The sequence below is a fragment of the Oryzias melastigma genome, linkage group LG9 (assembly GCF_002922805.2).
Source record: "Oryzias melastigma strain HK-1 linkage group LG9, ASM292280v2, whole genome shotgun sequence".
In the NCBI taxonomy this organism is placed as follows: domain Eukaryota; kingdom Metazoa; phylum Chordata; class Actinopteri; order Beloniformes; family Adrianichthyidae; genus Oryzias; species Oryzias melastigma.
Window position 1 is genome coordinate 19,625,165 of NC_050520.1, and position 24,064 is coordinate 19,649,228.

General features: G+C 38.7%; 2 protein-coding genes across 2 annotated transcripts; one reads left to right on the plus strand and one right to left on the minus strand.

Moving 5' to 3' along the window:
- Positions 1–404: 404 nt before the first annotated feature.
- serinc5 (serine incorporator 5) lies at positions 405–16,674 on the plus strand. Its single transcript, XM_024275698.2, has 12 exons — positions 405–717; positions 9,187–9,354; positions 10,990–11,168; positions 11,341–11,423; positions 11,772–11,865; positions 12,552–12,763; positions 12,861–12,953; positions 14,033–14,159; positions 14,479–14,548; positions 14,630–14,666; positions 14,912–15,056; positions 15,131–16,674. Exons 1-12 carry the CDS (start codon positions 691–693, stop codon positions 15,273–15,275), a joined length of 1,380 nt encoding a protein of 459 aa, XP_024131466.1. The 5' UTR covers positions 405–690; the 3' UTR covers positions 15,276–16,674.
- thbs4a (thrombospondin 4a) lies at positions 16,131–24,063 on the minus strand. The gene is made up of 23 exons (XM_024275697.2): positions 23,878–24,063; positions 23,130–23,327; positions 22,803–23,050; positions 22,601–22,703; positions 22,430–22,521; positions 21,977–22,028; positions 21,670–21,884; positions 21,446–21,583; positions 20,270–20,350; positions 20,031–20,183; positions 19,842–19,946; positions 19,662–19,769; positions 19,413–19,572; positions 18,799–18,917; positions 18,666–18,718; positions 18,501–18,585; positions 18,324–18,420; positions 18,070–18,248; positions 17,720–17,768; positions 17,433–17,629; positions 17,195–17,367; positions 16,971–17,110; positions 16,131–16,891 (listed from the first exon to the last, which is right to left on the minus strand). Exons 1-23 carry the CDS (start codon positions 23,957–23,959, stop codon positions 16,845–16,847), a joined length of 2,874 nt encoding a protein of 957 aa, XP_024131465.1. The 5' UTR covers positions 23,960–24,063; the 3' UTR covers positions 16,131–16,844.
- Position 24,064: the final 1 nt, after the last annotated feature.

The following is a 24,064-nucleotide window of genomic DNA, read 5'->3' on the forward strand; positions in this document are numbered from 1 at the left end:
GGATGTAAGCTAGCAAGAGAGAGTGTAAACAAAAGGATGACAGGAAAAGTGGGCAGGCTTCCTCTGCGTCCCGCCCACAACTCAGAGGCAAAATTCTGCTGAAGAAACTTAGTCCTAGAAAACAACACAAGTTTTTTTGTTTGTTTAATTCTGCCTGAAAGTGGCAAAATCACTAGGAATTGGTTTACAATAGATCAAAAGATGATCGGAGTGGTACTTTAATGTTATTTAAAAATCAATATTGTAAAAAGACATAACACTCTAAAATTTAAAAGACCACCAAAACAGAAAGAAATATGACCCAAATAGGACACCGAGCTTTCTGATGTGTTTTCTCATTTGGAGCCTCCTAATAGACTCTAATTGATCTTAGTTAGCATTTAGCTTTGTCCCAACAAGGAGTCCAACAACAACATGGAGTAACGGTACCATCAAAATGACTCACTAACCCGCTCAGTCACAGGTTTGATGCTGGCCGTGGCACGAACGCTCGCCAAGTGTCTGGATGTACAGTGGGAGGAGAGACGCGAGGGAAAAAAACGGGGGGAGGACAGAAAGAGAGACAAGCAGCAGACAGGAAGGGAGAACACACAGACGCGTTACTGTGAATTATTTTTTTGAAATCAAGGAAGACAAAAGTCGTTGCTCCTCTTATTCCCGAACGGATCGCGTTGACTGGGAGCCGTCCACATGTGTACCCCGTGCTGTGTCTCGCAGGTGAGGAACAATGGGGCTTCTGGTCGCTGGTTTGCCCTGTGAACGCTACAAATACGTCGCGTGCGCCGACGGTTATTTATTTTATGCTTTGTTGATAGTACGCGTCTGCTGGTTGATGTGCGCTCATTTGTGTTGTATATTTTTGTTGTCTTGTCATTTGTAGAACCGAAATTCAGATCTATTTTTAACCCGGTGAATAACGAGAGAGAATATCAGAACCTAATGAAGACAAAGCGAAGCGAGGCAAGGCCAGCAAACGAGCTGCTGTGGAAACTAACACGAGCGACATTGAGATCTTCATCCCATTGTAATAATGGCGAATGTTACATGTACCACACAACCTTGTCTTAACTCAGGAAACTTTTGCTTCATATAGTCATAAATGTCACCAAATATTTTATTTTTAGTGTGTTTAGAAGTTAAATAAAATGTTACTGAACACAATTTATTTTAGGGAAAAAAAGTCTACTTCCTGGGTTAGATTTTACACAACACAACTGGGTTTGGGCTATATAATTAAAGTAATTTTAATTAATATAATAGACTTTACATCTATGGACATTATCTTGCATGTGTCTGGGTTTCTGAAAATGTGTAAATTATTGTAAAAATGTGATGCACCTTATCAAAAAGTAGTACACCTTTGATGCTAAAAGAGATTTTCGTCCAGGTTTTACTGACTAAATCCCAACCAGAGCCACAAAGTCCTCTTTAATGTTTCAATTAATACATTTTATTTACGTTTTTCATTTAGGACATCTTGCTTACATATTTAAAACAATTAAAATAAATTACTATATATTTTTTTGCAAATAACAACTTTAGGTTCTTTTACTTGGAGCACATCCAAGTTCCTTTCAAAATAAAACACATCTTGTGTTAAATAACATCTTGTTAAAAATGCAAGTCAAACAAAGCCTTTTCCAACACTGTGGATGTAAGGATGAACAGTAGATTTAACTTTTTTGACACAATAATCTAAACGTGAATGAGAACACTCAATCAACCAAAACTACAAACCCATATTTTTGCTTTTTTACCCCCTTAAAGCCAAAGAGCCACAACAGAAAGATAAAAGAGCCCCATGTGGTAGACCTCTGCTATGCACATATTGTATAGAAAGTATTCTAGGTGAATACTTATTCAGATTAAATTGGTACATTGTAAGCTTAAATGTATAGATAAAAAGTAAACTTCAACTAGGCCTATACTGCCCCACTTTTAGTGTAGAATAGGTCTTGATTTACATGTGAAACAGAATGCCAATATGGCAGTACTGTAATGGTCAAGAAACAAGAATATATTTTGTTTCCTTTCAGTCTCATTTTAGTTGTTTATTGGGTCTTAGTTCTTTTTTTAAGAAAAGTTTAATTTATTTGGGAAAAACTGTCAAGAGTGATAATTTGAAGTAAATTTGTTGACCTTTTTTTGGTCAATAAAATCAATTAAAACTTTGTTTATTACTAGTATTTCATAAAACGGTGCTACAAAAAGAGCTGTGAAGACATTGCTTCAATTTTTTATCAGCAATTTTATATGAACAGTGTTGTGATTTATCAGAATTTCATTTCCAAAAGTGAAAAGTCCACTTATATGCATTACTTGTTAAATTGTTTCTCCTTAGCGCTTTAGACAGAGAAGATGACTTGTTGAGTGTGTTTTTGACCACTGGGTCAGCACTGTTCTGCTGTTCAAGACGGGAGTTTAATTACACATGCACATCCCTTCTTTTTAGGGGGTCCCTCCCATTTCCTGTTCTTTTCAAAGAGGGAGAATGACGTAAACGCGAGAGGATTAAGAAAAAATAAAGAGCAAACAGTGAAATCAGCTGTATTCTGCAGCTTGGGTGGTGTGTTAATCCCTGTTACTGACACCCATTTATCTGCCCCATCTTTAATTGTTTGCATGCTTTTCAGTACCTTATATGTGAGTGCATGTGGCCCACTTCAGTGTGGATTGATGTGTGGTCTGTTAATTTCCTTCTTAGCTCGAAGGTAGAAATTTAAGAAGGGTGGGAGTTGTTTGGGTTCACTTTAAGGCGAGCAGAATGCGTGGTTTGCTCGCTTGTAATTTTGCTGTGGCTTTAGGAATCTGTTATGATGTGGAAAAAAAAATATTCCCACATTGAGTGTTTTGCAAAGTGCTTTCAGAGTTGGGCGTGCAGGAGATGGGACAGGAAATGTGTATCTGTCTGTGAGCACTATAGCCATGGTACAGGATATGGATCTGTTGATAAAACTGCCTTTTTGAAGAGTTCTTGAGTGAGATTAAAGTATTTCATATTGCACATTTTGTCCTGAACCTGGATTTTTCTTCCCAGCCTTGGCTTTCTTTTGTTCATCTATGATCATAAATAACAAAAATAGGTCCAAAACTGAGGATCTATTTCACAATCAAATAGTTTTTTCTCTCTAGTTTTTCCTTTTAGCTAAAAACACCACTGGAAAAAAAACCCAAAACAGTTGGAAACGTGACATAGAATCTTGAAAGGTTTTCAGTGAATTTTGATGGCTCTGATAACTGACAGCCTTCACTTTCCCTCGGCACCAGTCTCCTTCAAAAAGAATTTCTTTCATAGCTGCATGATTAGAATCTCCCGCCAGCATTGCACACGCAAGAAATGTCTTCTAATTTCAACTTTGGCAGGAATGTGGCCATGGTCAGCAGCACCACCAGGGGGGTTACCATTCCCATAGGAATGTGAGCGACTGTAATTCATCCCCTTTTGTTTCAGTCTGACCTCTCTCATGGCAGAGAAGATGTCTCTCTTGTCCTAATTCCTCGTGGTTTAGTTCAATTTTCACTTTTGTGCAAGAGTTACAGGTTCTGATGTAACTGTGTGAAACAGAAAATGACTCTGTGCACATGTGCACTTCATTCTACGATGGTCAGCTAGAATCGGTTGATCTTTGTGATGTTTTTGACAATCTTCCTGCTTATATCCTGCCTGTTTCCTCTGTTAAACACACCTCTGACTGTTGGGTCGTTTGCCTCTGATATTCTGCTCTTTGCTGTTGATTTATTTTCTATCCACTGGACTAAAGTTTTTCACTGTTGCTTGTATCCAAGGCCTGTGTTTGCTAAGAGGGAAGCAAAGGCCTCCCTTTGTGCATAGGAAACAGAGCAGTGATACATTTTTGCTGTGTGTGTTCAGCTGCCTAGCTGTAAAGACAATGGAGAAATTGACTCTGTAAAAAGGGATATCATTAGTCTTCTAATGTTTTCAACAGGGGTTTTTTGTATTATAATATTGCCGTGCTCAGCGTTTTTTTTTTTTTTCCTTAAATCTACCCACTAATTTCCTGTGTCTGCCTTCAACAACACACTGTTGTAATCTGATATTTGAAGGGTGTGTCTGTTCTCCTCTGGGCTGGGATGATTCACTTTTTTTAGCTCTCTGTTTTGAAGCTTCATGAAATTGGGAATACCCTACATTTTAAAGGGCCTATATTATCCTATTCTTAAGCCTTTCAGAGTAAAGTATATTCCTGTATGATAATATATTACCTTTGGCACACCAAAGAACAAATTATCTATGAAAAATGAGTTATTTTTGTGAGGTCTTTTTCTACCTGGAAGTAAAGCGACTTAATCTCTGATGACCACCTTTCGCTTCTTGAAGGTGCTGTACATTTCATGACGTCAAGCACGTCTGCATTTTGCCCACAAACTGAAAGAACATCTAAACTTTTGTAAAGACAGATGTGCATATAAAATGAAAGCATTTTGCACAACTAGCTCCACAGAGAATATGGGTGTGTTTTATCCTGGGGGCGGTGGAAGGGGCTGTTCCCCACTTTGTGACATCACAATGTGAGGACCCACTTGTTATTGTGGATTGGGAAGGGCTGTTGCTCTGAGAACAGGATTCTAAAGGAAGGCTCCATTCATGAATGGAGCAAAATACCACTTTGGGGTTGTTGTTTTGTTATGAGTAATTAGCATGATGATACATTTAAAAGCTCTAACAGTTGATTCTGCATGATACAGACCCTGTAAATGTTCACATTGTTCCCTTATGTGTGATACAGTAATGACCCACTCTGATGAAAATCGTGTTTTTGGTGTTCTTGACATGTTCTTGTAGCATTTACTCATGATGAAAAACTTTTAAAAAGAAAATTTGGTTTAAAATTGCATTTCTGAGTATTTCTTTATTCAGATTGTGGTGAATCAGGAGCAGATGAAAAAATACTGTTTTAAAAAGCTTGTAGTTCTGATGAAGACCACAAGCTTCCTGCTCACTCCATTCTGATTCAGCCATTTGGTTTTTTGACATATATTTAAAAAAAACAAACACTGGGAATGTTTTTACAATAGATCAAAAGATGATTGGAATGGGACTTCAATGAATAGTCGTAGTCGTACGATTGAGCTGTTGGTGCTACTGTGTCGACCCTTTGCTTCCTACTGTAGGAAGTACATGACCGTGCCTCTTTCTCAAGTCCTTTATGCAGTCCCCTGCTTTTGCTTTCCAGACCTAACAATGGTAGAGTGACCTATTTCTTTAGTGAGTCCATTCATATTTCATAAGCAGTTCTGTGCTGTGATCCAGAAACCTCCATTTTTGTTTCAGGTTGACCCTGACTGTTTACATTTCATCTTTTCATCACAACAATTAGGAGTCTTGAATTTGAAGAACATTTGATTGCCACATAACTGCATAGTTTACTCACAGATTTGTTTTTTAAAATCATATGACTACTCTGATTTTTTTTGGTTGTCAATCTTTAGGTCAACTAAAGGTTGTGCAAACTTTGATTGTGTTTTCAGCTGCCAGCAGTCTTTATACTGCATTTACTGAAGGAATCCTACTAGTATAGCCTGTTTTTGTTGGCGTTTGGCTGTGTTTTTGGAACAGAGTAATATAATCATTTATCAAATTACAGAAAATTGGTACCAAAACATTGCACAGTTGTGGATTTCAAGGAGAGTTGTATTAATAAAAATTACGATTTTTTTTCCTAGAAAAAGGATGGAGATGATGTAAAGTCCACTTAGCTTGTTAAAGTTCCCCAAAACAGTTTTTTACTTCAGTGAAGGTTGAGACTCTGGCTGCGATTTAGGTCCATGGAGGGTTACACTGATGCTAATGAATGACACCCTTCTGGATGAGTGGGTTCCTAACAAACCCCTGATTGTTACGATGGCGTAAAGTTCAGATACACCAGCCACCTGTCACCATGCTGGTGGAGCGGGCAGCCAGTGGAGGAGGGGATGGATGACCTGTGAAGTGGGTAGGGTCAGGCGCGGTTCCCATGGATACTCCTTCTGTATCGAAGTGTGTTGGAATTCCTCTTTTTTTTTTTTTTTTTTTTTCCTCCTCTCCCTCAATGTGCTTGTTCTTCCTCAGAGTTGGGTGTCAGAGCCCCCTCACTGTGTGCAGTCAGCTTGTGAAACACCCCCTAACTAATGAAATCTAAACACCCTCACAACTTGAATAGTTGTGTTTTTCTTCACCGCTAACTTGCAGGTTGCTGCGGCTAATTAATCGCCTTTATAGAAAGACATGAGTGCAGCAGAGACTATAGAATTGGATTATCCTGTTCAGTCATGTGAAGTCTGACGGAGAACATGGAATAAAGCTTAACATCTATCAGACATTAGATCAAAAATTGTTCGCTTTGCTTTTGACCTATTCAGACACATATTGTGTTATCCTGAGCATCAGACCTGCAACTTCTAGGCGTGCACAACTCACTTTTTAAGATCAGACGGGTATTAAAGGATTATGGGATACATTGGAGTTCTGATGAGAGTTTGTTTTAAAGCTATTTTAGGTAATGTGAGGTAGCTGCACCAGATTGTATTCACCTCTCAATAATATTATTATTTTTGTGCATATACCAGATCTTAAAGATTGCTCATAATTAGCTTTTCTTTAATGTAGTGGTTTTATCTTGGACGTTAATGCTTTTAGAGGTCCTAGTTTGTGTTGTGGGATAGGCCTACGATCTGCTTTCTGTTTGTGATGCCTTGTGACCACATATGGTGATGTGTACGCACATGAGTAGCAATGAAACAGCTGCAGACTCGAGCTGTGGGTTGGAAACAACAGATTAGGTCACAGGTTTAAGAGCTTTCTTCTCAGAGTAACTGGGTTTTTTGCCTTAAAGTCCCACTCCAATCATCTTTTTGATCCATTGTAAAACTGTTCCCTGTATATTTTGATATATTTTTTTATTAAATGTATGATTATGACGTTTTAGCCAACGTCCAAAAACCTGTTGTTTTCTAAAGGTGTAAGAAAATATTTCGATACTTTATTTGTATTGATTTAAAATACTACCAAGGTGACTGTTAATTATTATTTAAAAGCACCTTTCCACTTAAATGTGTTAAATTACAAAAAGAAAACCACCTTAAATTTTCTTGGGTAAAAAGCAACTTGTTTAAGAGATACAGTTGCGGTGCTTAATGTTTTGATCATTAAATGACATGTATTTCACAGTTGTACCTATGTGAAAGATGTATTAACATTCAGATTATTATTAAGTCATAATTTCAAAAGAATAGTGAAATATTGTCTGGTATTGCCTTGGGATATTTTGGATATCATATTATAACATGTATTCTGTGATGCGTATCTTATTGCCAGACTTTTGCAAATACACACCCCTATCGTTTTTTAGGATGTAGTTTCTTTAGAACGGCAGGAGTTCAATAGAAATTCATTTCTGAGTTGTGGGCAGGACTTTTGGTGCAAAATAACCCCGCCCCCACTTCCCATCTGTTTACACGCTCTCCTGGTAGTTTACAGCTCCTCACAACCTCAAAAATAACATTATGATGCATTAAAAATGGTGAGCTCTATTGGAGGTATCAAGTCATACAATTTGGAGGCAGATAAAGAAAGAAGTACATGGATCTATTTGTCTGCAAGTGGATGTATTGGGATAGAGTGGAGCAGGGAGCCTGTGACCCGCCAACTGTAGTTTGTACCTAACAACTACAAGCTTTTTCCAACTGCATTTATTAATTTATTCATTATTCACAATGATATTAATAAAGAAATACTCTTTAAGGTTGGAGTTTGGAGCTTTATCATCTGGATGGATCTTGGAGTAGAACCTCTCCTTCAGAATAAGAAATCCCACCAGAAGTGGCCCACTTCTAAATTTAGTTTCAGCATGTGCATTTTTATTTTTATTTTTTTAACTCAAAACTGATGCTCTTACTTATTTAGCCAATGTCAAATTGTAATTATTGTCACTGGGTACTCTTTACAACAATGCAGTAGAGGGTCAGAAATTCTGCAGAGCTCCTAGAAATTTCCACATGACAAAATGATCCAAAACAAAAAAAAGCTTTAAGGAATTTGCTCGTGGCTTTACTGGAACAAAGCTTTGGTATTTGGCTCACAAGAATATGGACATAAATGTAAAACCCACATATTGATATTGGCGATGAAGTGGAAATTTGCTTTTGCCAATTTTCCCCACAATTCTCAGCTTCACAGTCAACATGATAATGCCTGAATCTGGAGGCCGAACAGACTAACTCCCTTACCACTCTTACATGTAATATTTTCACATATTTAGTCTTCAGTTTCATCCCACAAAATGAGCGGTTTTGTTGTTGCACTTTTTGTACCACAACTCGTCACTATACTTTTGTTTTACTAAACAAGAGTGTCTCCATTATGTTGAGTAGTCACTACATACAGTGTGGCTACATACAGACCTTGGGAGGGGCCTTTCCCAACTAGAACACAGTTACTTTTCTTTTATGTTTATACATTTCCACAAAGACATGTCTGTCAGGAGAAACAGCAAAAGTTTTTGTGTAAAAGGTTATTTTTTTTTAAGTCTGTCTCGCCTTTCTTTCTGTGAAGAGGCGACAGGAAACGTGTCTTGTGATCAAAACCACAAGTCAGCAAAGAGACGGGAACTTTCAGATTTTTCCCTTAAAGTTTCGAATGAAGTTGTCTTATTTTGGATTTACAGAGAATAATTACTAACTATAGGAATGTGAAACTTAAATCTTACCTAAATGTACACAACAAAGAACAATATGCATTGACTGATTTAGAAAAGTCTACAACCTAAAAATGTGTTCTGTCTCTACAAGGTTTTAGAGAACATTTTATAGAAAGTTACTTCACGCTTGGACACATGAGGAAAAAAAGATAAATAAGTCTTTTGGGTTTCCTAAAAGTAGAAAATGATGTGAAACAGCCACAGTTTCTTAATATTTCTGAAAATATCTCTAGTTCTTTTTGAAGACTCATGGAAACACAATCCTAAAAATGTCCAGAGTACAAACTTTTAATTTTTATTTCATGATATGGGGGTTTTAGGGTCCACTGAGTTATTCCAGATCAATTTTCATTATATAATTGAACTACTTCAGTATTGTGCTTTTGTGTTTATTTTTAGTCATTTTATGCCCAACGCCAAATGTTCCTGTTTGATTTTCTGTGTAATTGATTCTGTTTCTTTCTTTCCATTTGTTTACTTTGATGTCCAGCTGGCCTGCTGCTGTGGATCAGCGGCCTGCTCATGCTGCTGTAACTGCTGCCCGAAGATTAAGCAATCCACGGGAACCAGAATAATGTACGCTGTGTACTTCCTGTTGGTCACATTTATCTGTGGAGTTATGATGTACCCCACTGTGGAGGAGGAGATGAGGAAAAATGTAAGTACACCCATGATCATTTCATACAAAGTATATGCGGTATTATTTTGCTATGATTTTAAACTATAAATTATAAACTAATTAATTAAATTATTGTGAAATGTAAAAATTTGTTTTGGCTTACTTATTATGCCTTTTTTGCATTAAAATCTCCTGGAATTTAGAAAGAAACATTTCCAAAAGCATTAAATGGAAAGTTTTTTTTTTTTTTTTTTTTTTGCAAAAATGTGCTCAACTAAGCAAAGTTCTGCCCAAAATGAGTTGTTTCAGAGTCTGGCCTGAAGCTGTCATCTGAAAACCATTAACGCTTTTAAGTGTAAACACTGCTTAGAATACAGTGCACCCAAAGATACAGATTTCAAACAACTTTCATTTGATGTTACAGATATTTTATATTCATTTAAATTAGTCGATTTTGTAATTAGATTAAAATTTTAGCATCTTTTGTTTAGTTTGTTTGTTTTTGGACAAATCAGTAACAAATAAAATAGGAGTAAAAAAGGAAATAGTGGTGTGTTCAGAGGCGGGACGATGAGCTTACTCTGTCACCATGGAAACGGATGAGCCTCCTCAGCTGAAAAAGTTGTTTGGTGACAATATTTGTCCACCAATCTTCCTCTTCCTTTGAGCCTCCTCTCTCATTCAGAGTCAGTAGTTCAATATTAAAACGATTTCCAACTGAGGATCTCCTTGTGAGATGAGAACTCTACTAAAAAGGAGCCATTCACATGCAAAATGGCCTCTGATAGGCCCACAGAATGCCTGTCGTGTTGTGCACACACACTCCCAACACACACTCACACAGCCATGCACACTGTGTCAGTTACTTACTGAGCACAGTGGGAAGTCTCTGCAAAGAGAGCAGCCATTGTGCGAACAAGAGCGCTGCTCTTTACTGAAAAGATTTACAGCAGTGATGCTGCCGGGCCCTTTTCCTCCTCGCCACAGCTCTATGGTCATGCTAATACACACCTCAGAGTGAGACAAAAGCCCCCAAAATAGACGCTTGGCTTTCTGTTGTAATCTGACTCCAATCTACGCAACACACTGAGGTGATGACATCTCTATATCCCAGTGCTTCACCTCGAGTTTACAACCAATAGTAATTAGTAAAGCTCCATTAAATCTGCATGCAGCTTTGAAAGTGATCATGTGATCATCAAGGTCTTTGGCTCTGATTTGTCACCTGACTGACTATTCTTTGTTTTTCCACCAAGAAAGTGTATTTTATGCACATTTTGTCCCCTAAGATCAAGGATAAATACATATTAATATTTAAAGTTGGAACATATCGTAACAAAGGGAATTCCCACTTTATCTTTACTTTAAAAGAGGGGTTTAACAAATTCGTTTGTACGCTTTGTTTTTGCTGTCAGTCAGTTCAAAGAGCCTCCAGAGGATGAAGGATGAAAGCGGGCTTCGTGCAGAAAGAGATCGTTTGTTGCCTCCCGTTTTCTTTTTCTGCTGACTTACAGGCACAGCACTGAACGGCGGCCATTGAGTCCTCTCACCAAGGCCACGCAGCTCTCAAGAACAAACCCACCTCTGTTCCTGTACAGGAGCAAAGGTGGCGTTTCTCTCGAGCGCCACAGTTACCCCGTTTATTGACAGAGCGCGTATGCTTTTGTCCTTCAGATCCCGTTCTTCAGCGAGCTGTGTGTGAAGATGAAAGCCGGGGAGAACTGCAGCACTCTTGTTGGGTTCTCAGCTGTCTACAAGATGTGCTTTGGAATGGCTTGCTTCTTCCTTTTTTTCTGTATCCTAACTTTTGGGGTCAGAAGCAGCACAGGCTGGAGAGCAACCATTCATAACGGGTATGAAGAAGTATTTGTATTCATAAAAATAGGTTCTTCCCTCTCAGAAAATGTAACACTTCAGTAAAAACAATGTTCAGTTTATGTTTTATTGTAATGTCTTAACAGGATTATATAAAATTATCATTTTATTACAAGTTTTTTTCTTCCTTTTTTTCTTAATCAATTATAGATTTTGGTTGTTGAAGTTTGCTTTGTTGGTGGGTTGCTGCACCGGCGCGTTCTTCCTGCCAGATGAGGACAACTTTTTGACAGGTAAACGTAGGACCCACCCAGAGCTCCAACACTTTTGACAAAAGTGAGAAAATCCATTTAAAATGGAAATCGAAACCTTGAGGAAAATACATTTTTAGCATTTATTTGTGTTTTTGTTTATTTTTTATCATATTTTCTTTCTAAGTTTATTGTGACCTAAAAACAAAGCTCACAAAATAACCAAATTCCTGTGCATGTTAACACTGATAAAATGTCAAAATTAAAACAAAAAAAAGGACGACTTTCCATTATTTTCTGCTACCTTTACCTCGTTATTTAAAAATTCTCAACTTGATTTAATGTGTCACATCAAGTGTTATTAACTGTAAATATTTTCTTTCTCCACAGTGTGGCGATATATCGGTGCTGGAGGTGGATTTATTTTCCTTTTTATCCAGCTCATGATGTTAGTGAAGTTCGCTCACAGGTGGAACACAAATTGGTGAGCGCTACATCATGTCTTCTCTTTACCTCCTGCCCTTCTTTTTTTTTTTTTTAATTTTGTATGCTTCTTCATTCAAGTCCTGTTTAAACTAGCCAGATGTGGGTGTTTCATAACCAGTTTCGTACAGATGGCTGAGAACTTGATGCCTCCAATAAGATAACTCAACACTGTGAACTCTGTTTGTAAAATGCGTAAAAGTTTGGAAAGATAAGCTTTCCTTTGTGTACATGCTGCTGCGAGTATTCAGCTAACTGATCCCAGCTGTCGAGGCTAAATTATTAATTACACTCGTAAACCTGTTTTGGACTAAACCTTTAGAAAAAATGTGCCAATAAGAGATTCAATTACATAAACGGTTAACAGGAAGCATATTCCTAAAGCTAGCAAATGATGTTAGAAAATGTTGCAACAGATTCTGTATCACATTGTTTGTGCAGTAAAACAGTAAAAGTGCTAAAGCAGCTGCAGGTCTACGCCCTCTTGTCCCGCGGGTGCAGTTCCATCCCTCCCTCACATTTAGTGTTTTTCGCTCTTAAACGCAATCCTACCTGAAGTTTTTCTTTTTTACCCTCCTCCAAAAATATTTCCATTGCTATACTTTTTTCGTGCATATGGTGTAATATTTTCCTTTATATTCAATGTTTTCTTCTATTTTCCCTCCTTTCTTGCGTTTCTGCCAACAGGAGTTCAGGCGTTGAGTACAATCGTCTTTGGTACGCGGCGCTGGCGCTTGTGACTCTGGTTCTCTTCACCATTGCTGTGGGCGCAATGGTCTTCATGGGGATTTACTACACTCACCCGGAGGCCTGTATTTATAACAAGGTCTTCCTCGGAATCAACGGCAGCCTCTGTCTTTTTGTGTCCCTGCTGGCCATCTCTCCCTTCATACAGAAATGTAAGCAGTCTTACACATCAAACTTGTTGTAGTGTTAAAAATTAATCAGTCGTTTTAATATTTAAAAAAAAAAAATGCACGTTTGTGTTCCCCGCAGTGCAGCCCAAGTCCGGCCTGCTTCAACCAGGGGTCATCAGCGTGTACGTCATGTACCTCACCTTCTCAGCTTTCTCCAGCAAACCCAAAGAAGGTGAGTTAAAGTGAAAACATATTATTAGTCGTCTATAATAAACACTGAGGTTAGCATTATAAGTGGAATTTATACATTTTTGACAGTTTTATGGTTACAATTTGTATTTTACAAGTTAACTGCTTACTTTTTTTACATTGTTAACTTGTTGGCAGTACCAGAAAACTCATATAGATACATTTATTTTAATTTTTTATTAAAAGTACAACTTCAACTTAAAGTCTTTCTTGGGCATTTGCAAAAACTAAATCCGCAAAAAGAAATCAAGATGACTTTTCTGCACCAAAATGACAAAATGTAATCTAATAAAGGCTTATTTTTTTCAGTTGACTTGAATTCATGGAAAAGCAGTTTAGAGAAATAAACCACAGAATGTCGTTTCTGTTCTTGAGCTTCTTGATGTTAGCCAACTCTAACACCTGATTGCATTGGCGATACGTAACTGTTTTGAGAGGCTGGTGATATCTGCAAAAATCTGTGCTTTTTTTTAAACTATTAGTAAATCTGATCCAACAAACTGCAAGATCCATTCTTAATATTGGGGCTTGGCATCTGCCTGATACATGTAACAATATTTATAGCATAAACTGAATTAATATTTTCATTCATTGAGAGAGGATGAAAAATATAAACAAAAATATATAAAATTAAGGAAAAAAATCATTCATATTCCATGTTAAAGCTTTTTTCTTCTATTGTTTTTTTTAAATTAGAATTTATTTTTCTCTCCAAATTAAATGATAAAAGTTAAATTAATGGTTAAAAAGATCAAGTTTTAATAATAAGAGTTAAGTCTCTTCCAGACACACTTTGGCCGATGTTACTGCAGCCCCCCAGTCTTGATCTATGTTTTACAGCAAACATTTCTCACATTTTAATATACTTGTGCCGTAAATCTGAATACCAGCCGATTTACACACCCTTACTTTTAGTTTAATGTGTTCCCTGCTGTTCTTTTGTTATTTTCACCCATAAACTCAGATCCGACCTTCACCCAAGGACACTTCTTGCCCTTTAGAAACATTTAGACTCTCCTTCATTCACTGTAATCCCGTTTTTTCCTGCATGTTCTTTTCCAGTGGTGCAAGTTGACGGTATGAACACAACCGTGTGCGTGTTCCCCTTCAAAACTGGGTCAGAGAGTGACAAGCAGATCGTCACTGTTGTGGGAGCCATCTTCCTGCTTGGCTGCATCACCTACTCTTGGTAAAGAGAACATAAAACCTCTATAGATACAAATTAGTAAAGTATTTGAATAATAAGTACTAGTGTTTTGTTTAGCCATAAAACAACATTGGCTGCATCTGTAAAAGTAGCATTATTTGAGCTGTGTGTTTGCAATAACTGTCAGAGATGCGAGTTATGGCTTTTTGCTTTCAGATGGAGACATTCTGTCTCCTGTGGTCATTTCCGGAACAGGAGCAAATTAGACCCTGCAGTCTTTTATAACTGCATATGACTGGGAAAAGAAAGTGATAAATCACAATTGGTTGTCTTTTACTTTTTTTCCCCCTTCTCTCTATAGTCTGAACTCCACTACCAGGAGAAGCTCTGCTTTCCTCCAAGTGTATCGGAACTGCGAGCCAGAGGCTGAGGTAGAACCACTTTACACCTAAAGAAAATATGAATATTCAAATAAAACAAGTGTTATATTATTATTTTTTTCCCTGCTGCAGAGAGCTCGCTGCTTCTTCTGCTGTGGAGATGACACAGGTAAAAAAAAAAAAAGTAATGCCATATTACACATAAACACAATACCATCCAGCCAGATTGAGACTGGTGAAAAATCATTGGTCCACAACCCCATGACGTCATTGTTACTATGAGGGCAGTGTGCAGTCAAATACATGCATGTGAAAGGTGGACACTGCCATCTGCTGGAAAAAGAAAGAATTGTTTCAGAAAAATACTTGTATATTTTTAATTAAACTCATATATATTGAATATCATTTCTTCAGAGGACTACGATGAGGAGAAAAGTGGTCCAGGTCAGGATGTGATCTACGATGAGAGGGAGAAAACCATTTACAACTACTCCTACTTCCACTTTGTCTTCTTCCTGGGCTCTCTTTATGTCATGATGGCCGTCACCAACTGGTTTCAGTAAGTTTAATTTACTACAACCTTGATAGGGAAAACAGTCACGCCATATGAGCTGATGTGTTCCTCTCTTGCAGCTACGATGGTCATAGGATCGAGAAGCTGTTGGATGGGAGCTGGTCAGTCTTCTGGCTCAAAATGGTCTCCTGTTGGGTCTGCCTCTTCCTGTATTTGATGACTCTAATTGCTCCTCTGATGTGCCCAAAGCATTTTGAAGCCTAAATCACCGCTCAAACGTGACGTGATCTGATCTGTAGGATGTTGCCGAGCTCAGCTCTCTTGCTGGGTCAAGGGACCAATCCTCAGCTTTCACTATGGAGGATTATCTGTTGCCTTTTTTTTTAAAGAATAAAAAAAAACATGTTTGTGTCTTTGTTTTACAATGTTGAGCTGTTACTACCTTTGTGGTCAATTTTGTAGTCTTTTACTATAACTGACTGTGGGTTTATATGACAAATGTAATTGGTTGCTTTAGAAAAACTTTCAATCTAAGTAGATTCCCTAAAGATGTCACACTGGAAAATGAATTCATTTTCTGTCCATTTTTTGCTTTCAAGCTCTGTCAGATATTCAGTTCTGTGAAATCGTGGTAGCAAAGTTTTAGGGCGAATTTATTTCTTGAAAAAAAGAAGTTATTTATTGAAGTTTACGAGATAAAAGTACATTGATTTGGCCCTAACTATTGATTTCTCAGGCTCACATTGAAGCTGTAAATGTTTGTGCTTTATTCTATTGTTCCTTTGGTAGAATGTTTCTATGCAACAGATCAAACTCTTCTCCATCTGGGACACTTGGTGTCGTTACAGTTTCATAGACAAACATTTTTGTTCCTTTTGAGCTAAAAAAAAAACATATAATTTATACATTTCTAGTCATCATTGTGCAGGGAAACTCTTTCATTTAGCCTGCTTTATGTGGGAAATATATTGTCACTTCTCTTAAAGGAGCTGCAGTGTTGAGCATTTGCCAAAGGTTGACAATTCTCATTACTTTGGTCTGTTACATTTAAAAAACGACTGTATGTACATGCACATGTATATACAGTTGTTTTCTGTTCTGGGATAAAGGCTTTGGAACTTTTTTTTTTTTTTTACATGCGTCTGCAAGTCATGGATAAGATAACGTAGCAAGACTTTATAATCAAGCTATTCAACACTGGATGTTGAGTTTAACAGCTAACACCATGCAATCTGTGTGTGAGTGTTGTATAGAAATGTGGTATTTTGCAAAAAGCAGGTCAAATTTGTTTCAGTCTTTACGAGTTTTTGTACTTTTTTCCTAATTTTTATGCTTAAAAATAACTTTATATGTACATTATGGCTACCGTGCAGCAATCTGTGGACTTTGTCATTAGAATTTTTGCATGGCATAGCTCCAATGTATTATTTGGCGTTTTTGGAAAGCATCCTGCATTTTAGTTGTATTAAAAAGCCGTAGATATGTGGTGCTTAAAGTTATGATGCTACAGAAAAATGAAGGGAAATGTGGGGGGATTGCAGAAAGCTAGAAATGACACACAAAAACATGATTTAATTTTATTTAAAAAATAAAAATAAAAAAAACATTGTCATTTGTTTCATGTTTTTCTCTTCCTTTCAATAAAGAATATGTGGAATGCCAAGTTTTGTCTTTGTCACTGTCGTCTTTTAATTGTAAATGTGATTTTTTTTTTAATACATTTGATTACATAGATTCATTCAGAAATACTTATTGATGCTTGAACCACTTCCTTAAAACCACTTGCCATCTTTTTCTTCACTCATCCATCTTCATTTCTTTGCGACAAAAACCTCAGGCCTGCCCTCTGGAGGGATCCTGGTAATCGTCGGGAATATTATCTGAAGCGATAGGTTAAGCAGATGTCCGTTAGCAGATTTCCAGCTTTCATTTCCAAGTGGACTGCATGTAGAAGCTCACCGTTGCAGCGGTAATTTAAGTTAGACCAGATGATATTTTCCTGGGAGAAGCAGAACACACCCAGACGCCCACCTCTCATGCTGGTGTCGATGATCACCCCCGTGTCCGCCACCAGCTCTGAGCCCTCATAAAACCGAGCCCTGGTGCACACATGATTTAAACAAGACGGTCACTCATGCATATTTGTGTTTATAAAGCCTATGCGGGACATTTATTTGTCTTACCTTATGTATCCAACCTGGGGTCTGTGCTGAAGGAACCAGCGGTAGGACACTTTGTCCTTCCAGCCAACATTCCTGGGGTCTTTCCACAGAAGTTGCACCTGGTCTGTTGTGTTTCCTGTGTGCCAGAGCGAGTTCCTCATATACTCCCCAGGACCCGTTCTAGACTTCACCACCTATGAAGGCCATTTCGGTTAAAAGAGGGAAGGATGTGGACAAAAGTAAACCCTTCAGGCCCCACCTTGAGCTGGATTCCTGGCTCAGCAACGGCCCTGAAAGGTGAAGCCTGCCAGTACGTCTGTTCTGTCTGTTTCCACATCACCACATAGAAGGAGGAGGAGTCTTGGTAGCCAAAAATGAAGCCGGCATAGTCATCGTCCGTCACCGTGTTTACGTGGAATGTTCCTTCAAAGTCAACACCGCTGAACGCAGTGTAACCTACAGATGTGGACGGTACACGGAGGAGTCAGGAATAGAACCAACTTGAAGAGATGGAGCTTTGACATTCAAAGGGCGTTCTGAGCTCACCTACAGCAAGGCCAGGGTCAGAGTTCATGGTCTGAACTATCTCCATGCCCTGATAGGAGAAAGGAGAAGAACTCTTTAGAAAAGGCTACAGTGGAGCAAAAAGGTTCAAATCCCAATGAGGATCTGTCTGTGTGGAGTTTGCATGTTCTCCCTATGGATGTGTGGATTTTGTGGCCCTGCAAACGACTGGCAACATGTTTAGGATGTATCTTCCTGGCTGGGATAGGCTCCAGCAACCTAAGGCCCCAACATGCCCATATTATGAGAAAATCGGTTTCTTCTATGCAGTTTTTCAACCGTTAACACGATCAAAAATTTACAGTAAATCAAAAATAGGTGTGCTTATGTACCTGGTTAAGTACCACCCAGTTGGGATCGATTTGTGACTCCCCTTCCGGGTCGAGCACCACGGTCTGATAAGCTCTAAAGTCGGTCAGCGTGACCTCCGCATTCTCAGGGCAGTGGTCAATCCGGTCAATCACGTTGTCTTTGTCAAAGTCTCCTTGGCAGGCATCTCCAACTTTGTCCACTGCAACACAACCCGCACAGCTTAAGCAGGATGCCGCCACACTGAGCACAACACACAAGTAAACATGACACAAACTGTCAGAGTCTTTTTGGTCTCGGTTTGCAACCAGTCTGCAGTTGTCCTCGGAGTCTGGGATGCCATCATTATCGTCGTCATCGTCACATTCGTCTCCCTGGAAACGAAGATAATATGGAAGGATATGGAACTCATGACATTAATCCGAAATGTGGTGAAACAAGGAAAGATAAAAACCATTCCATCCTTGTCCGTGTCCAGCTGAGAGGAGTTGATGACGTTGGGACAGTTGTCCTTTGTGTTTTGGTGACCATCACCATCACTGGACGCAAATGAGCAAGTCATCAAAACCATAAACACTGGTTGACAAGTATAAATCCGCACAGCTCAAGTTGTTTCTACCTGTCAATGTTGTCATCACATGTGTCTCCTACAAGGTCATCATCTGAGTCCGACTGCAGACAAACAAAACAAAGAATTCTTATCAGAAGTGTTAATTGAGTAAGCAGCTTCTATCCTTCATTTCCTTTGGTACCTGGTTGGGGTTGGCCACATCGGGGCAACTGTCACACGCATCCCCCACCCCGTCATTGTCTCTGTCCCTCTGGTCTGGGTTGGGAACTTTTTGGCAATTGTCAAGAATATTTTTTAAGCCTTCAAAACAAAATAAAAGCTCTTTCACTTAGATTCCAAATGGCACAAACGGCTGCAGAGTTCAGCAGAATCAATCACATCAGCAGATGGCAGAGTTTGTTTGAAAAGAAAGCCAAAAAGTTTCCAGTAGCCTTCCATCCTTGTTCGAGGTTTTCCATGGAAAAATGGTTTAAAAGAGCAGACAGACATGACCAAACGCTCAACAATCCAGCCCCAAAATCAAAGACATAACCAAATGATCACCAGGAAGAAACTCTGCCAAACTCAACAAAAAAGGAGGTCCTCATACTCATGAGGGCACCCAAAAGGTTTCCACAGAAAATTTGGTCAAATGTAGACATGAAGTTACATTTATAACAAACTTCAGCTGCAGTATCCTCTATTTTTTGCAATTCTTAAAAAAAATGTCTAAGCTTTGACTATCTTCTTGCACTTCTTTATATATGCCAAAGACAGAAGTAATGACTTATTATAGTAAACAGTCAAAACACTCACCATCCCCATCTATGTCATCATCACATTCATCTCCAAGACCGTCTTTATCAGTATCTTTCTGTGATGGATTTTCCACAGTTTTGCAGTTGTCACAAGCATCGCCGTGGACGTCTTTATCCGTGTTCTTCTGGTCCACATTAGGAACCAGCCAGCAGTTATCCTGGTTTTGACAAATGAGGTCCATTATTTAAATAAATGGTGACAAAACTGTACAGTGCTTTGCAAATTCATGTGAAACAACTCTCCTACATCTTCATTGATGATTCCATCACTGTCTGCGTCATGATCGCAGGCATCACCCGTCCCGTCCCTGTCTGCGTCCTCTTGGCCGGAGTTAGGGGTGTACACACAGTTGTCCTGGAGACGGCAAAGCAAAACTCAGAGAACACCTTTTATGCATTTAATCAAGATGAGAGGTTAAAAAAATACCTTTTTACAATTGTTGTCTCTGCACTGGAGCTTGTTGTCAGGATACCCATCAATATCTGTGTCCTGCCCACACACATAGCCATTACCGGCCCAACCAACTCCACACTAACACCAGAACAAAGAAAGGAAAAGAAGTCATATTTTGAATAATATACAGTTTATTTATGTCTTTTCACAGTAAATTCTCACCACACAGCCAATGCTGCCAGTTCTTTCAATGATGCACTCGCCATTGATGTCACAAGGACTGGGCTGGCCATTCGGGCAAAGCCTTGCACCATGACAGCCTCGTGTCTGGTCACCTGTGAATCCGGTCTTACAGTCTCCACAGCGGAAGGAGCCCTGTAGAACACAGAAGACAGTCAGACGTCCTGATTCTTCATCAAAAAAATGCAAAGCGGTTCACGCAGCAGTTCCTGTGATCTTACTACAGTATTGTAGCAGTGGGAGTTGGCTGTACAGCCTCCATTCAAAGGTGGACCAAGACACTCGTCTACATCCTCACACACCTAGAAGGAACAATGGAAACCATTTATGAAGAAAAATACAAATTTATTTCTAAAAATGAAATGAGCATCACAATAAAAACCTTATTTGAACAAAAGCTAAGCGCTTTAAAGTTGCAACATCACTGTTTTATCAAACTTTACATGTGAGCAGAGCTTTTATTCTAGTTTAGCCCATGGACATATAATAATTCAATATACAGTCAATGGTTTAGCCCTATTGACTCAGCTCAAAGGGATGGGATCCTTGTGCTTTGAGTTCTCACTTTTCACAGCAGAAAGGGTCAAAATTGCAATGAAGTCCTCTAACCATGCACACAAACAAACACGTCTACACCCAGAGGCAATTAAGAGCCACCAATTAACCCATGAAGCATGTTTTTGGTAGGAAACAGAGTGCTCTGAGAAGACCCAGAAACACATGGTGAGAACATGCAAACTCTTCACAGAAAGGACCCAGCCAGGATTCTAACCAGAGACTTCTCGCTGTGAGGCAGGAGCGCCATCCTGCAGCCGCCAACAATTATATTGACTTTTATTTCTTTTAATACTCTAGATTGTCAGTTCCCTTTAGTGCTGCGTGTTCGTCACAAACTAGACTATTTGAGGAAACTAGCTCAAGTAAAAGCCAAACAACCAAAAGCATCTGTCTAAAGTTGGTACACCCAATAATAAAGTGTTTAATTAATCAAATTAATCCTAAACCAGTGTTCTTTAAACTGATAACACTTCAATTTATTCATGGTACACATGAATGAAAACCAAACATTGAACATCTCAAACCAGGAAGGGCCACAACCCTTTTTACAAGTCTCAAGTCTTCAGCCATAAATGTAGGTCAAGTCTCAAAACTTCAACATTACAGTAAAGTTAAAGTTATCAAATGTTAAAGGATTTAAGTAAGAGCAAATAAAATATCCAAGAACCTTTGATTGTAAAACCTTTTTTTTTTGCTTAGAAAATCTTCTGGAACTACATTACTATAGCTATTCCAGGCATAGATTTTGCAATAAATGTTGCTTTTGTTTATAAATGACTAGAAATAAAAGTCAGAAGACATGACGAAACAACTGATTTATACTTTACTTTTTGTTTTACCTGTTTGTGTGACTTAGCATAAGACACTCCAACCCCATTTATTTCTGCTCCCATATATCCAAGAGGGCATTTCTCACAGCGGAAACCAGGAGCGGTGTTCACACACCGGACACCAGGAAAACATGGATTAAACTGACACTGAAACACAAAAAAGAACACCAGTTACATCTCTGGGACTCTATTTTGACTAGTTGCAGCACACATTTGAAGTGTATAATCCACACCTCATCAACATCATCACAGCTAACTCCATCTCCTGTGAACCCATCAGGACACGGTGCACACTGGAACCCCCCTGATTCTGTTGGGATGCACATGTTTTGTCTGAAGCAGGTCCCAGGCGGGCACAGAGTCAGGGGCTGAGGCTGCATGACATACTGCAGGGGATTTGGAACTGCGCCTTTGTTGGCATCCACGTTAGTGGGACTCCCTCCAAGTCCTGAGAAAAATGGATAAACATAATTTGAAATGTCTGTTTCTCGTGTAGATACTTAACTCCATGACTAAATTGCTTGGACTAGAGCTGCTTACCACAGGCCAGACACTCTGCAATGGTATTCCTCAGAAAATTTGTCTCCTTAATCTGGTTTTGAAAAAAAGCAACAAAAAAAAAAGTGTATATGTATTTTAAGCTTTTTTTAAGTGGTCTAATTTATTTGAGCATTTTCTTGAAAATGTGGATGTTTCTTGAGAAGTTATGTATACACAGGTACATAGGTTAACTCCACTTTTTTTGTTTCAACTTGCTCTGTTTTTCCAATGTTTTTCTTCTTATGGTACCAAAAATACAGTCTTATGATGCATTCAGGTGTTTTCATTTTCTCGATTTTTCTTTTCTAATTTACAACATATACAAAACCTTTGAAAAATAATCTGTAGAAATATTCCAACCATACTTATTGGTCATCCATAAAACACTTTGTATTGCATTTTCCTGTTTAGGACCCCCTATATAAATAAAGTTTTGATTGAAAAGAGTGTAACCTGTTTGTGGAGTAGCTCTCTCATTTCAGACACCATGGCCTTCAGCTCCAGCATGGTCACCTGATCTTGTACTACTCTTCCTCCCTGTATGCCTGAATGGATTTCACAAATCACTTATTAGACACATGCATATAATAAAACTCTCTATTTAACAGTTTAATCCAAACTCACCCAGCAAGTGCAAAGACTCAGCTGGTTCCATCATGCAGTCCTGCAAAGTGGCCACATTTTCTCTGGAGTCGTCTATAACCAGCTTCAAGTCTGTCAGAACATCCTAAAAGAAGTATTAAAAACAAAGACATGAAACAGTGATACTCATTTCAATTATTCATTATTTTATGTGTTACTTAGAGAGTATGAATTCCTCATTCACCTGTCCACCCGACTGCAGAGTCCTCAGAGCCACCTTGTTGGGACCAGAAGGAAGTGACCCAAACGCAGCTGGCAGATCATTTAAAGTGTGAACCAGCCTGCAGTCGACATACATGTCGAGGCGAGGGGGGCCGCGCTGTAGACCTCTGGCATGCAGCATGACATGATGGATCTGCCCATCTGCCAGGGATGGGTGGTTGAAACTGGTGGTGCCAAATCGTCCATCCGTCTTCTGGTAACGCAGAGTCACTAAATTTGGGGCAAAAACAGAACAGGATAAAAAAAACAGTAAAACACAAATGTAATATTTTCCGATTTGACGACACACCTTTATTGAGCTTAGCTTGCACACTTAACTCCAGGTATTTGTTGTTGTCTTTGGGGTTATAAACACTGAAGAGAGATGTGGGGGCTTTATTAAAGAGCCTGAAGGAGGAGAGCAGGAACGCTTCATCTCGCCCTTTGTTCTTCAGGCTTCCTTGAAGCAGATCCGGCAGGCAGTCCGGAGACACCAGCAGGTCATACACTGGCAGGAGGTAACAGGAGGGATTTATTAGAGAACTGCTTTTCTGGAGGGAAAACTGAAAGCTTCCAGCTGGTCTGTAAGAGGCTCCAGAGTGGACTGAGACTGCTACTGCTGAGTCACTGTAATGTGAGACTTTATGATGTGTGACATTTTTAATTGTTTTGCATGCACATATGTACGTGAACGGTCATAGCAGAGTCCTGCTGTTTTAACTACACTGAGCTGCTGCAAACTCTTTTCACAGTGCAATGTGATCACACCGCAGAAACTTAAGAAAATAAATTAAACTTTTTTTTTATAGAAAGGAATAGATTAAAGGCACACTGAAGCTGTACAATGACATTTTCTGATATGAACTTCATTTGAGATCATTTTAAATATCTTACAATACAAAAACACAGAAAAAATAGTCATTGGCAGCTTTTAGATACCAATACATGTATTGGAATCACCCGTAATACGTTTTTGCAAATATAGTATTTAACATCTGAAAATACTTTCTGTGTCATGGTTTTCAGATAGAAATGAATGGATTGGAGCGAGTACTTACCAATACCCTGAGCAGTGACAGTGAATACCAGCTGCTGCAGGACCAGAGACAGAGCAACCACTCTGACACACATTCCTCTCATCAGGACTTGGGAACCAAAAAAAAAATGTTGTTGTTAAATGTATATCCTCCTTTTGATCATTTGGAGCTTTAAAGAATAGTGTCCTTGAAAATGGTGATCAGGAAG

What these genes read in the sequence shown, in the direction of transcription:
- serinc5 (XM_024275698.2), top strand. Translation starts at nt 691, where the DNA reads ATGTGTACCCCGTGCTGTGTCTCGCAG. An exon ending in AGGAGGAGATGAGGAAAAAT is followed by an intron (nt 9,355 to 10,989) that starts GTAAGTACACCC and finishes TTTGTCCTTCAG; the next exon opens with ATCCCGTTCTTCAGCGAGCT. An exon ending in GGCTGCATCACCTACTCTTG is followed by an intron (nt 14,160 to 14,478) that starts GTAAAGAGAACA and finishes TTCTCTCTATAG; the next exon opens with TCTGAACTCCACTACCAGGA.
- thbs4a (XM_024275697.2), bottom strand. Translation starts at nt 23,959, where the DNA reads ATGAGAGGAATGTGTGTCAGAGTGGTTGCTCTGTCTCTGGTCCTGCAG. An exon ending in TGTCACTGCTCAGGGTATTG is followed by an intron (nt 23,328 to 23,877) that starts GTAAGTACTCGC and finishes ACCTCCTGCCAG; the next exon opens with TGTATGACCTGCTGGTGTCT. An exon ending in CTCTGCAGTCGGGTGGACAG is followed by an intron (nt 22,704 to 22,802) that starts GTGAATGAGGAA and finishes TACTTCTTTTAG; the next exon opens with GATGTTCTGACAGACTTGAA.